At 60.4% G+C, this 11,279-nt stretch overlaps 1 protein-coding gene across 14 annotated transcripts in view; it reads left to right on the top strand.

Annotated features, from left to right (window-relative positions):
• Positions 1-11,279, top strand: part of AP2A2 (adaptor related protein complex 2 subunit alpha 2) — an 82,163-nt gene that overhangs the window by 44,251 nt on the left and 26,633 nt on the right. For 13 of the 14 annotated variants that reach the window (XR_004289196.1, XM_032358356.1, XM_032358352.1 and 10 more), the window contains 4 exons: positions 1,872-2,014; positions 4,228-4,421; positions 7,169-7,298; positions 10,918-11,019. Coding sequence is in view for 13 of the 14 variants with exons in the window: in XM_032358356.1 (XP_032214247.1) it covers positions 1,872-2,014; positions 4,228-4,421; positions 7,169-7,298; positions 10,918-11,019 (569 nt within the window). In the remaining variant the exon portion in view is untranslated. Of the gene's footprint in view, positions 1-624; positions 722-1,871; positions 2,015-4,227; positions 4,422-7,168; positions 7,299-10,917; positions 11,020-11,279 lie in introns of those variants that run through there. The other variant, XM_032358360.1, reaches the window with a different exon arrangement.

The following is an 11,279-nucleotide window of genomic DNA, read 5'->3' as shown; positions in this document are numbered from 1 at the left end:
AGACCTCAGGTTACTGCGGGTGTGGCGGGACTGAACTAAACCACGGCTTTCCGTGGGGAGCGTGACGCTCACGGGGAGGCTGCAGTGCGCGGGGGCTCGGCGTGGGTCTGGCATCGCCTGTGCTCGTCTCCCCGGTGCGCTCGACCGTGTGCTTCACGAGACCTTCACGCACAATACGATGTCCTCAATGTGCACTTCGGATTCTGGAAGCTACGTGTATTCCTGCCGCCGCCGGCATGCGCGGGCAGATCGTTTCCAGCACGGCGAGGGTTTGCTTGCGTCCCGTGGCTCTCAGCCGCCTTCCTCAGCCCCCGGCAGCCACAGGCCGCCACAGGCCACGGGAGCGTCGCTGTTTCTGGAAAGGTCCTGCGAAAAGAGCCGCGAAGGGGGTCTCTGAGGGCCACGGTGCCACCAGGGGGCGCTCTCGCTGCGTGTGTGTGTGTGTGTGTGTGTGTGTGTGTGTGTGTGCGCGCGCGCGTGCGGCCGCCGCTCCCCACCGCCCCTGGACTCGCCTGCCCTTGGCCCGGCGCCCGCGTTGCCGCCGGCTCCGCGTTGGCCCCTGGGGAGGGGGCTGTAGAGAAGCCGGGGGGCCCCGGGGCGCAGACTGGACCCTGAGCCTCAGTCAGACGCGGTGCGGTGCGTGGCCGGCTTTCCCGCCGCCTCTGTCCTCTGGTCTGGGCCGCGGGCCACGCCCTTTCCGGCAGGAGAGTGCGATTTCGGGGTGAGAAAGTCCTGGCCTAGAGGCGGTTCTCGCCCGTGCTAAAACCAACATTTGGAGGACCCCCTAGTCCGGTCTGGTCAGGAGAGTGGAACCACAGTGGGTTAGAGGGACGGTCGCTGGGGGGAAGTCCTGAGCTCTCCTCAGGGTGACTCAGGAGGGAGTGTGGCCCCTTGGGCTGGAGGAGAGTCCCCAGGAGGACAGAGTTGGAGGCCCCTCCTTGGAGCAAGGGGGTCACTCCCTGGAGAGCAGAGAAGCTCTCTGGTTTGGCCTGGCCGGGGCCAGGCTGTCAGGAGCCCAGAGGGGGACACTGTCCTCAGGCAGCCGAGCGAGTGTCCTGGGCCCGCACAGGGAATCCGGATGCCGGCGTGGGCACCGGGGTGGCACCGAGGGGCCGGGTGGGGCCTCGGAGGGGCCTCGGAGCTCCTCCTGTCCTCACCGCAAACCGGGGGAGGCCCGTCGGGCAGCCGCGTCCCTCGGAAGCTTTCTGCCGAGACAGCCATGACGGAGAGGTCTGCAGAGCTCTTTTTTTTTTTTTTTTTTTTTTTTTTTAAGATTTTATTTATTTTAGAGAGAAAGAACAAGCTTGGGCATTGGGGGGTGGAGCAGAGGGCAGATGGACAGGGACAGGCTGAGTGCAGAGCCTGGCATGGGGCTCGGTCCCCTGGCCCTGAGATCACGTCCCTTGAGATCACGATCTGAGCCAAACCAATAGTCAGACGCTCGAGGGACCGAGCCATGCCGGCGCCCCTCCCCGCCCCGCTCTTCCTGTGTGATTTCCGTGGGTGGGTGATTTGTCCTAAGACTGAAGTGAAACGGGGGTCACCTAGAGCACTGCTTACCTGCCTATGTTAATAGACTTATTTGAAAGACTGACTTTTACGTATAAGTTGGGGCTCTGTTAGGCCGGAGGGAGGCCCCCGGGGCCTGGCCTGCCCCGGGCTGTCTTGGGAGGGAACTCTTGCTGCCAGAGATTCCGGCTTCTGTTTTGGGTTCTGACGCGCACCGTCCGGTCTAGAAACATCACTGGTACTCAGCACTGTGCCGTGCGTGGGGCAGGCGCCTGCCTCTCTGGGGCAGCCCCCGCGCCCTCTGCTGTCCGGCTCTGGCTGAGGACTTCCCGCTCTCCCCGCCCTCCCCACCTGTTCCGTAGGCGACAAGGCTCTCGATGGCTATAGTAAAAAAAAATACGTCTGCAAGTTGCTCTTCATCTTTCTGCTGGGCCATGACATTGACTTTGGGCACATGGAGGCCGTGAACCTGCTGAGCTCCAACAGATACACGGAGAAGCAGATCGTGAGTGTTGCTGAAGGGGCGCAGGGCTGGGGTGGGGCCGGCAGGGAAGACTGGTGAGGTGGCTCCAGGGCCTCCCTCTCCAGGAAGCCGTCCTGCCGATGGAAGGGGCTCTTTCCCCGCGGGACACTCTTCTGATGAGGTGGCCATTTCTTCTTTCTTTCTTTTATTTGAACTATTTTATTTACTTACTTGCCGGAGAGAGGGAGAGCACGAGCTGGGGAGCAGGGGCGGGGGGGAAGCAGGCTCCCCGCGGAGCAGAGAGCCCGATGCGGGGCTCGATCCCAGGTCCCTGGGATCACGACCTGAGCCGAAGGCAGAGGCTTAACCAGCTGAGCCGCGCAGGCGCCCCAAGGTGGCCATTTGTTTTCTTGTTCTTTCCTTCTTTTTTTCTTTCTTTTTAAAGATTTTACTTACTCATTTGACAGACAGAGATCACAAGCAGGTGGAGAGGCAGGCTCCCCGCTGCTCCCCGCTGAGCAGAGAGCCCGATGCAGGGCTCCATCCCAGGACCCTGGGATCACGACCTGAGCCGAAGGCAGCGGCTCAACCCCCTGAGCCACCCAGGCACCTCCCTCTTCTTCTTCTTCTTCTTCTTTTTTTTTTTTTTTGAGATTTTATTTGTTTCTTTGACACAGAGAGAGAGACAGAGAGGGAACACAAGCAGGGCGAGTGGGAGAGGAGGAAGCAGGCTCCCCGCGGAGCAGGAGCCCGACCGCAGGGCTCAGTCCCAGGACCCTGGGGTCATGACCCGAGCCAGTGGCAGACGCTTAACTGACTGAGCCCCCCAGGCGCCCCCTTTCTTGACCTTTCTTTACAACCTCCCTGCAGTCCGGGAGTTCGCTGCGGGTCTGCCGGTGCCGCACGAAGCCTGGGTTGGGCGTGATGGGTGTTGTGGGCGTGCCTGTTTGCCCGCAGTGCCGGGCTGGCGCGCTGGCACAGAACCCTTCTCCTGGTGGCCTCTTGCACAACTTTCTGTTTCTGACAAGGACACGACAGCTACGTGGGTTAAGAGCCGGAGCTGTAAATGGGTGCGTCTTTGCCTTGCCCCCAGCTTCTGGAGGCTTCCTAGATGGTGCCAGTACCCGGGCGCCCGAAGCGGTCTCAGACTTCGTAGCTTAAGGTCTATAGCCTCTTGGGATAATGATACTTTTATGTTTTCTGTCATGTTGCAAAATAACAGTTTTCTCTGTCTAAAAATTTAACTTACAGCAAGTAAAAAAGAACCCCAAAAACAAACAAAAAGCTAGGTCCCCCAGGAATTTTTTAAAATACTGGTATTTACCCAGTAAGAATTTGGGTGTCTTCCATGGACCACGCAGTTCGCTGGGAGGCCTCTGGGGACATAGGGGCCAGAAGCAGATGTGGGCCCTTCTCCGTCCTAGTGAGGAGATGGTGTCATCCAGCCCACAGATAGGGAATTAACAGCTGTGGCCGGTGCCCAGGGAAGGAGGCCCTCCGGGAGCCAGCAAAGGGGGTAGGCGAGTAGGGAAGGTCCCCTGGGCAGGGCATTGGGCGTGGGCCCAGGAGGAGGAGGAATTAACTGGGGGATGGGGGCAGCCAGAGCAGGTAGCATCTGGCCAGGGGCACGGGCAGCGAATGTGGGGCAGCGGTGGCTAGAGTGGAAGAGCGGACGTGGGTGTGTGTGTGGGGGGGCCTTTCCCCCAAGACCAGCAGGAAGCTGCTCAGGAGTTCACCGGCGTGGTCAGGGATCAGATGAGTCTCAGGAAGGCCACTGTGTCCCCCTGCCTGGGAAGGGTGTGGATGAGGGAAGACACGGGGCTGGAGTCTGGCCAGTACTGAGTGGAAGCTGAGGGCAAGAGGCTAAAGCTGCAATCAGCAGGGTTTCTGGAGCTCGCCGCCCTTTCGTAGGGCCTCTGGTCAGGCTTCCCCCGTTCAGGGTGGCAGTGAGTCCAGTTTGCTCACACATGGCACCGTGGCTAGGTGAGTGGGACGGGTGGCTGGGTGGGGACCGGGGGTCATCTGGCTACGTGCCTCTTAGATGTGTCCTGCAGGGTTGTCCTGACGGCAAAGCTGGAAGCAGACCCTGCTTCTTCACGGGACGGCTGTTTTCCTCAGAGCGGCCGGACTCCTTGTGTGGGACACAGGCAGACTGGAGGCTTCGGGAGGCTTCCCGAGGGCTGCACATGTGTGCGTTGCTGTCCCGTGCGGGCTCCAGGGGTCACGAGCGTCTGTCCTGTCTCTCTCGAACCCAGGGCTACCTCTTCATCTCTGTGCTGGTGAACTCCAACAGCGAGCTCATCCGGCTCATCAACAACGCCATCAAGAACGACCTGGCCAGTCGGAACCCCACCTTCATGGGTCTGGCCCTGCACTGCATTGCCAACGTGGGCAGCCGCGAGATGGCCGAGGCCTTCGCTGGGGAGATTCCGAAAATCCTCGTAGCTGGGTAGGTCTCTTGTGTGAAGTAAGTCGGGTCTGTAATTACATGAAGAATTTATCAGAGGAGTTGATCTGCCTGTTTCAGGTGTGGGAGGCCTGTGCGTCTAGGTGCTTGGGGACGTCCACTCAAACCCTTGCCCCCCGGTACATGGCGGTTGTAAAGTACGTGGAGGAAGAGCCTGCCGACCACAGCTGACCGGAAGGGCCGCGGAAGGAGGGCCGCAGTCGCCCCGCGGTGGGCCCTGGGCCCCTTGCTCTCTCAGGAGCGTCACCCGAATCCTGAGAGTCCTCCGCCCCCTTGAGTCTGGGGAGAGGCCGGGCGGGGCTGAGCAGGCAGTTCCCGAGGACTTTGACACTGGGCTGGGCTGTCCGGGGCCATGGGGCGGGGCAGAGGCGGGGTCCTGCTTGGTGTCCCAGGACTCGGCTGAGTTGGGCCACACCCTGGTGACGCGTGTGGCTCCACAAGAGCCCCAGTCCTGGGCAGTTCATCAGGACTTGGAGGAACAGCTTCTCCAGGGTGACCGGCAGTGAGCAGACTATGGCCAGCGTGCTGTGGGCGTGGGTCCCGGGGGTGCTGGTGCGCATCTGGTGGTGCTGGGGATGCCCCGCCCCAAGGGTCCGCGGTGCCTCGGGGGTGAGCCCTGGCCTAGATGAGCAACAGAAGGGCTGTGGCCTTACAGGCCATGGAGGGGTATGTGAGGCGTGTGCCAGAGGCAGACAGGCCAGGCTGGACGCGAGGCCCTGGAAGACTGGGAGTGGGGCGGCTCCCAGACGGTGCCCCAGTGTCAGGTCGTGCACTGGAAGGGGCTGCAGAGCTGAGGTGATGCCATTCCACGCCTGCTGATGGGGGCTTCAGGGCACGGCGGGCACCCCGAGAGCAAAGTCACCGGGACGGAAGAGGCTTCGGGTCCGTCCGGAAGATGGCCGGGGTCGGTGTGGGCTCAGGGCCTGATGGCTTCTCTTCCTCCTCGTTAGGGCTTGTCCGTCTGGCAAGGCCTTCCCTCACTGTCTCGCTCCCTCCGGCTGCTGCCTAGGCCCTTCCTTGTGCCTGGCGCACGCCAGCGAACGCGTCTGTGTACTGTCCGCCTCCGCCCTCAGAGGGAGAGCTCGCTGGGGCCCGAGGGTTTTGTCCACTACGGCTGCTGATTTATTTCCAGCATTTTGAACCATATCTGGTATATGGTACAGGCTGGATAAATACCTCTTGGATGAGTGAGGTGTAGAACAGGTCATCTCTGGTAAGTATTCAGGTGGTAATTCAAGAACCTTCTCCGGAAATAAAGGATGGACACGTTTGCAGATTGAAAGGACGCAGAGGGTGTGCAGCGCGGCCCGGCCTCGACGAGCCAAAGCGGATGGGCGAGAGGAGAGGAGAGGCCGCTGCCAGGGGACGGTTGTGTCTACAAGTTGTGAGGCCTGCGGCCCCAAGTGGGGCCTTGCCCCGCTGAAGTGTCTGTCAGAGTCCAGGTCACAGAGTCAAGTCACTGTGTCAGAATTGGCATGTTGGGGATGGGGTGGTGTAGGGCTCAGCTGGCACTCGGCTCCTGGGCCCTGGGTCCGAGACAGACCTAACAAAGCAGGCAGCGCTCTGCCTGGGCTCCCCAGGGTCACTGGATGTTGGACTTCCCTCTCCGTGAAGGTTCTTCCTGTGCTGGCCTTGGAGCGGTGCGGGAGCGGCGGGGTGGGGAGGCGATCCCGAGCGCAGAAGCACGCTGGCTAGAAGCTGGCACAGTTGGGCCTCGAGGCCTGCGGGGCGTGCTGCCCTGCGACTGCTTACGAGGACGGTGTGTGGCCTGAGAGAGGGGCACGGACCTGTTGCTCCCGGGGCTTTTAGTATCTGACGGAGCATTTGACTGGGGTGATTTCTCTTTGGAGTAGAGGGGAGCGGCTTGGGGAGTCTCACCTTGGCTTGGACTCATTTAGGAACGAGAAAGCAACCGTGCAGGCGGATGGTAAGCCTGACCCCCAGACCCTTCTCTTCCCTGTGCGTGGGAGCGCCTCCGCGGCTTCGCCCGGGACTCTGAGAACGCCGACTTGTTCTCTCTCCCACCGCCTGCGCGGATTCTCCTAGGCGGGCCTGTGGCTTCCTGGCGGCTCGTGGAGTTCGGCTGGGCGTGGTGGGCAGGGGGGGTAAACGGGCATCGGGAACATTGTGTGCCCTCCGCGAACATGGACGCCTGAACAGGAAACCCTCCAAACGCCCCTTTCCTGGGGTGTGCGCCCTTCTGACCTGGCTTCTCGGTGTTATCGGCGTCCCTGGGACGCTGGCTGCCGCGGCGCAGGAGCCCTCCTTCTGGTCCGCTGCGCTTAACCGCGGGGGGCTCTGTGGTGGTCGCTGCTCCGATGCTGTCTGTTTCGACTGTGTGTTATTAAGTGCATTGTACGCAGAAGTTCTCTGGAACCCAGACAGAGAGCAACAGTAGTTGAGTCTGCTCTGTCTTGCACAGCCAAGGTCCTGGGCGGCAGTTGGGACATTTCTGGAGACGAGAGCTTCCTGGCAGGGCTCTGCTGAGGGTCGTGGTGGGGTCCGAGGCAAGTCTTCGGAGCAGACAGCTGTCTCGCCCTCCGGGCCCGGTCCACACCAAGACCTCTCGCAGGAGGGGGTGTGGACTTGAGCACATGGAGAGGGTGGAGCCTCCTGGTCCCCCGGTTCCTCTGGGCTCTTCTCTGTGAGGCTCGGGGCTACGCTCGGCTAGCTGGGGCCGCGTGGGGAGCCGGCTGCCTTCTTGAGTGATGCTGGTGTCTGTCTTTCAGAGATACCATGGACAGTGTGAAGCAGAGCGCCGCCCTGTGCTTGCTGCGTTTGTACCGAACGTCTCCTGATCTCGTCCCCATGGGAGACTGGACGTCCCGAGTGGTGCATCTTCTCAACGACCAGCATTTGGTAAATGTCTTTGGACTCGTGTCCCCCCGTGCCCCACCGAGGAACCGTTTCTGGAATCGCCATTGTGAAAGCAGCTCTGTGTGGCTTCTCATGATGCTGGGGGGGGGGTACTTCACAGCTCAGCCCACTGAGTGTGTGAGCACTTGGGGGCCTCTGTGGCTGGGGGAGGGGCTCCCCGCTCCCCGGGGACGGGATAACGCAGATGCGGCCTCTGGCTCACTGCAGAGCTCGTTATTGGAAGGGCCTCCTGCATGCTGCGGCTGGGCAGCTGAACAAGACAGAGACCAGTGTCTTCTGGAAATGCCCTGTCTGGCAAGGGCACTGCAAGCGTGTGCTTCTCTCCCTGGGGTTTTGAGGGGGTGTCCTGTGACCTGACCTATGCTCTGGCATGGCCACTGCACAGGCCAGGCCCGTGTGTCCTCCCTGTGTCGTCGGGAACGACAGGGAGGTGCAGGGCGACTTGGTGATAGTGGTTAGACATGGGTCATGGGTGCTGTCCACACCCGACGGAGCACACAGGGACGTGACCTCAGCACACGGAGTCAAGTCGGAGCAGACATTGGGCGCGGAGGCTTTGCGTTGCATGAATTCTGTTGTATAAATGAGAATTGAAATTCAACACAGATTTTTCTTGAGTCGATCAGTGTGAGTATGTTAGCTGGTTTCTGTATTATTGCTCAGGAGGAATCTACCTTAAAAATTAAATTAAAAATAGGGCACTTTCAGCCAGTTGAGCATCGGCTCAGGTTGTGATCCCAGAGTTAGGGAGTCAGGCCTTGCGCGGGCTCCGTGCTCAGTGGGGCCTGCCGGAGATTCTCTCTCTCCCCCTCTCCCCTCGTTGCTTCTCCTCTCCAAAAAAACGATTAACTAAAAGTAAACAGTCATGGCACGCAGATTCAGAGGGGAGAGCTCGTGGCTGTGTCGGGACACTTGCTGTGGGGTGGCAGCCCCATGGGCTGTTCCCACGTTGTCATGGCCCACGCGTCCTGGGATGTTTGTATCCAAGCGGGGCAGCCCTTCCTCAGCACAGAGGCCGGTCAGCGCAGCCATGTTGTAGGGCGAGGGGGACGCACCTGGGAGGCGGTGTTGGGAGTGCACGCCAGGTTGCGTGGGTCCCTCTCAGTCCGTTCAGGTTCCGAGTCCACCAGTGGAATCTTGAAGCCGCGCAGGAGGCTGTGAGGCTCGAGGCCGCAAGATGCCCACCCGGCAGCCCTGGGAGGCGGGGGTGCTCTCCAGTTCCGTGCCTGTGGGAACGCGGGCTCAGAGGGCTGCAGTGGCTTCCTGCACATCTGGACTTGGGCCAGGAGGTGCTGAAGGCTCAGAGCTGGGGCAGCGTAGGGGGCCTGCGCCTCGTGGCCGACAGGTGTTGAGCGCTGCTCAGAGCAGTGGCCGAGAAGGGCCTCTCCTCTGACCCGGCACGATTCGCTCGGCCCAGCTGTGTGGTTCGCTTGCACAGTTGGACGTGCATGACCGGGTCTCACCGGCCGTGCTGCCTGGCACATGCTCGCTGTGGGCCGCCAGGGCCCAGCTCGGGGAGGAGAGGGGAGAGGCGCCGGCCCGCCGGCTCCCAGGAAGGCCCGGCCCGTCACCCTGTCTTTTTCTGTCTCCCTTCTCGTCCCATGTTCTCTGCGCTCTCGGTGGCTGTCCTTTATGTGGTTGTGGCTTCTCTGTCCTGTACCTCTTGGCTTTGTCGCTAAAGATGGCCCGAGATTTCGCTGGCTTTGTCTCCGGCTCAGGAGTGTTGGCTGGCCGTGCCGCCAGAGGCCAGCAGGCCCCTGTGTGCCCTTGTTCTGAGAGCAGAGCAGGAGCCCGGGGGTCTGCGTGGGGCAGGCAGGGAGCTGTGGCCAGAGGGACGGCACTGGGGGCCATCTGGGCTCCCCCTGGTCTTCTCACGCTGCCCTTCCCACGAAGACTCCGGGGACAGCAGAGGATGCGAGAAGCCGAGCTCGAGCCAGCGAGTCCCAGCTGACTCTTGTCAGAATACGGAGGCTTGTTCTGTCCTCCTGGGGGGCCAGGCGGAGCCGCAGACGCTCAGGGGCTCTGCTGCATGTCTCTGCCCGGGTGGGACGGGTGTTTGCAGATCCTGAGTTTGTTAGAGCTCTCCTGCGAGGGAAACCCATTCGCTGTTGCTTGCCAGGACACGGACATGGAGGCCCGTTCTGTGTCTTTAATGCTGCTTTCACGTTGTCCTTAGAAAGCCGAAGGAGCGCTCCGTCGTGGCCGGGGCTCCCTCCCATTGCGCCTTTGCAGCTGCAGAAGCGGCCGGCCTTCTCCCGCGGCCGGCCCGCTCAGGAGCCTGGTGGAGGAGGGCCAGGGGCACCAGCAGTGGCCCCGTGCTTGCTTGAGCTTTATTTGCATTTTCATTGCATTCCTTTTTTTTAGAGACTATTTATTTGACAGAGATCACAAGCAGGCAGGGAGGCAAGCAGAGAGAGGAGGAAGCAGGCTCCCCGCAGAGCAGAGCCCGATGTGGGGCTCGATCCCAGGACCCCGGGATCATGACCCGAGCCGAAGGCAGAGGCTTTAGCCCGCTGAGCCGCCCAGGCGCCCCCGCATTCCTTGTTTTATCTATTTCGTATTTATGAGAGAACTTCTTTACTTAAGCAGTGTCTTCCTTCAAGACACAGGGATTGGTGGGAGTGACTTCTTGTCCTGGGACAAGAGCAGGTGTCCCCGTGCTGCCTGGGGTTCCCTGTGCACTGAGGCCAGGTGCCGCATGGGGGGCACTCTACAGGGAAGGGGCCTCACCGGGCCTGGGCTGCCGCAGGGAGCAGCGGGGTGGATCTGTTCAGGAAGGGCAGGGATAGGCGCTCCCAGCTGCTCTTCTCCATGGTCACACTTCTGGGTTGGAGAGATTCAAGTGAGTCCAAGGGTAATGTCTCCCTTCCTGGTCCATACAGAGTTGATTTCTTTTTTTCTTTTAAAGATTTTATTTTTAAGTAGCGTCTGTACCCACATGGAGCGCAAACTCACACTCTGAGATCAAGAGTTGCGTGTTCTCCTGGCAGAGCCAGCCAGGTGCCCCTATGAGGAGTGTTGTAAGCGAGGGGCAGCAGTGAGTGCTGCTGAGCCCAGACCCCGAGAGGGCGGCAGGGCAGGTAGAGACCTGGCCGGCTGCTGCGGCGCTCCGCAGGCCTCCACTGAGGCAGGGGCTGGGTCGGCCTTGCCGGACGCCCAGGTTCTCGGAGAGAAGCTCCAGAAGGAAAATGACAGACGTGTGCTGTCTCAGACACGATGGGCCAGTCAGAGCAGTTTTGAATCTGGCCCAGGGTCTCTGGGTTGCTGCTCTTGGTTTAAAGTTTTTTTTTTTTTTTTTTTTTTAAATTTAATTTTTTTTTAAAAGATGTTGTTTATTTATTTGACAGAGATCACAAGTAGGCAGAGAGGCAGCAGAGAGAGAGGGGGAAGCAGGCTCCCTGCTGAGCAGAGAGCCCGATGCGGGGCCCGATCCCAGGACTCTGGGATCATGACCTGAGCCGAAGGCAGAGGCTTAACCCACTGAGCCACCCAGGCGCCCTTCGGTTTAAAGTTTTACCTGGAAAATGAGTTTACTGTTGGAAGCCAGCCGCAGGCATGTCGGCTGTGGTCACAGTGCGTACTTGTCGTGTGTTTGCTCCAGGGTGTGGTGACCGCCGCCACCAGCCTCATCACCACCTTGGCGCAGAAGAACCCCGAGGAGTTCAAGACGTCTGTCTCTCTGGCCGTCTCCAGATTAAGCAGGGTAAGTCTGTTGATGGGGAGCGGGTCTCAGGATACGTGTTCGTCTGAGTTTTTTATTTAATTGTTAGCTTACTGTTTAGAACGCAAGATACTGAACTCAGTTTGTAAATCCAGGGTGAGAACTTGTCTTGATTCAGAATTTGTTGGGTTTTCTTTCCACCTTTTTGCCACTTGAGAAATGTTCTGTCCCTACGGGAAAGTGCCCGGAGTGAAGTGGCAGAGCCCACAGTTATGTTGCCCGAGCGCCGCTCAGCCCCTGTG

Source organism: Mustela erminea, chromosome 9 (assembly GCF_009829155.1).
Source record: "Mustela erminea isolate mMusErm1 chromosome 9, mMusErm1.Pri, whole genome shotgun sequence".
Lineage (NCBI taxonomy): Eukaryota > Metazoa > Chordata > Mammalia > Carnivora > Mustelidae > Mustela > Mustela erminea.
This window is presented reverse-complemented; position numbering and strand designations above follow the sequence as displayed.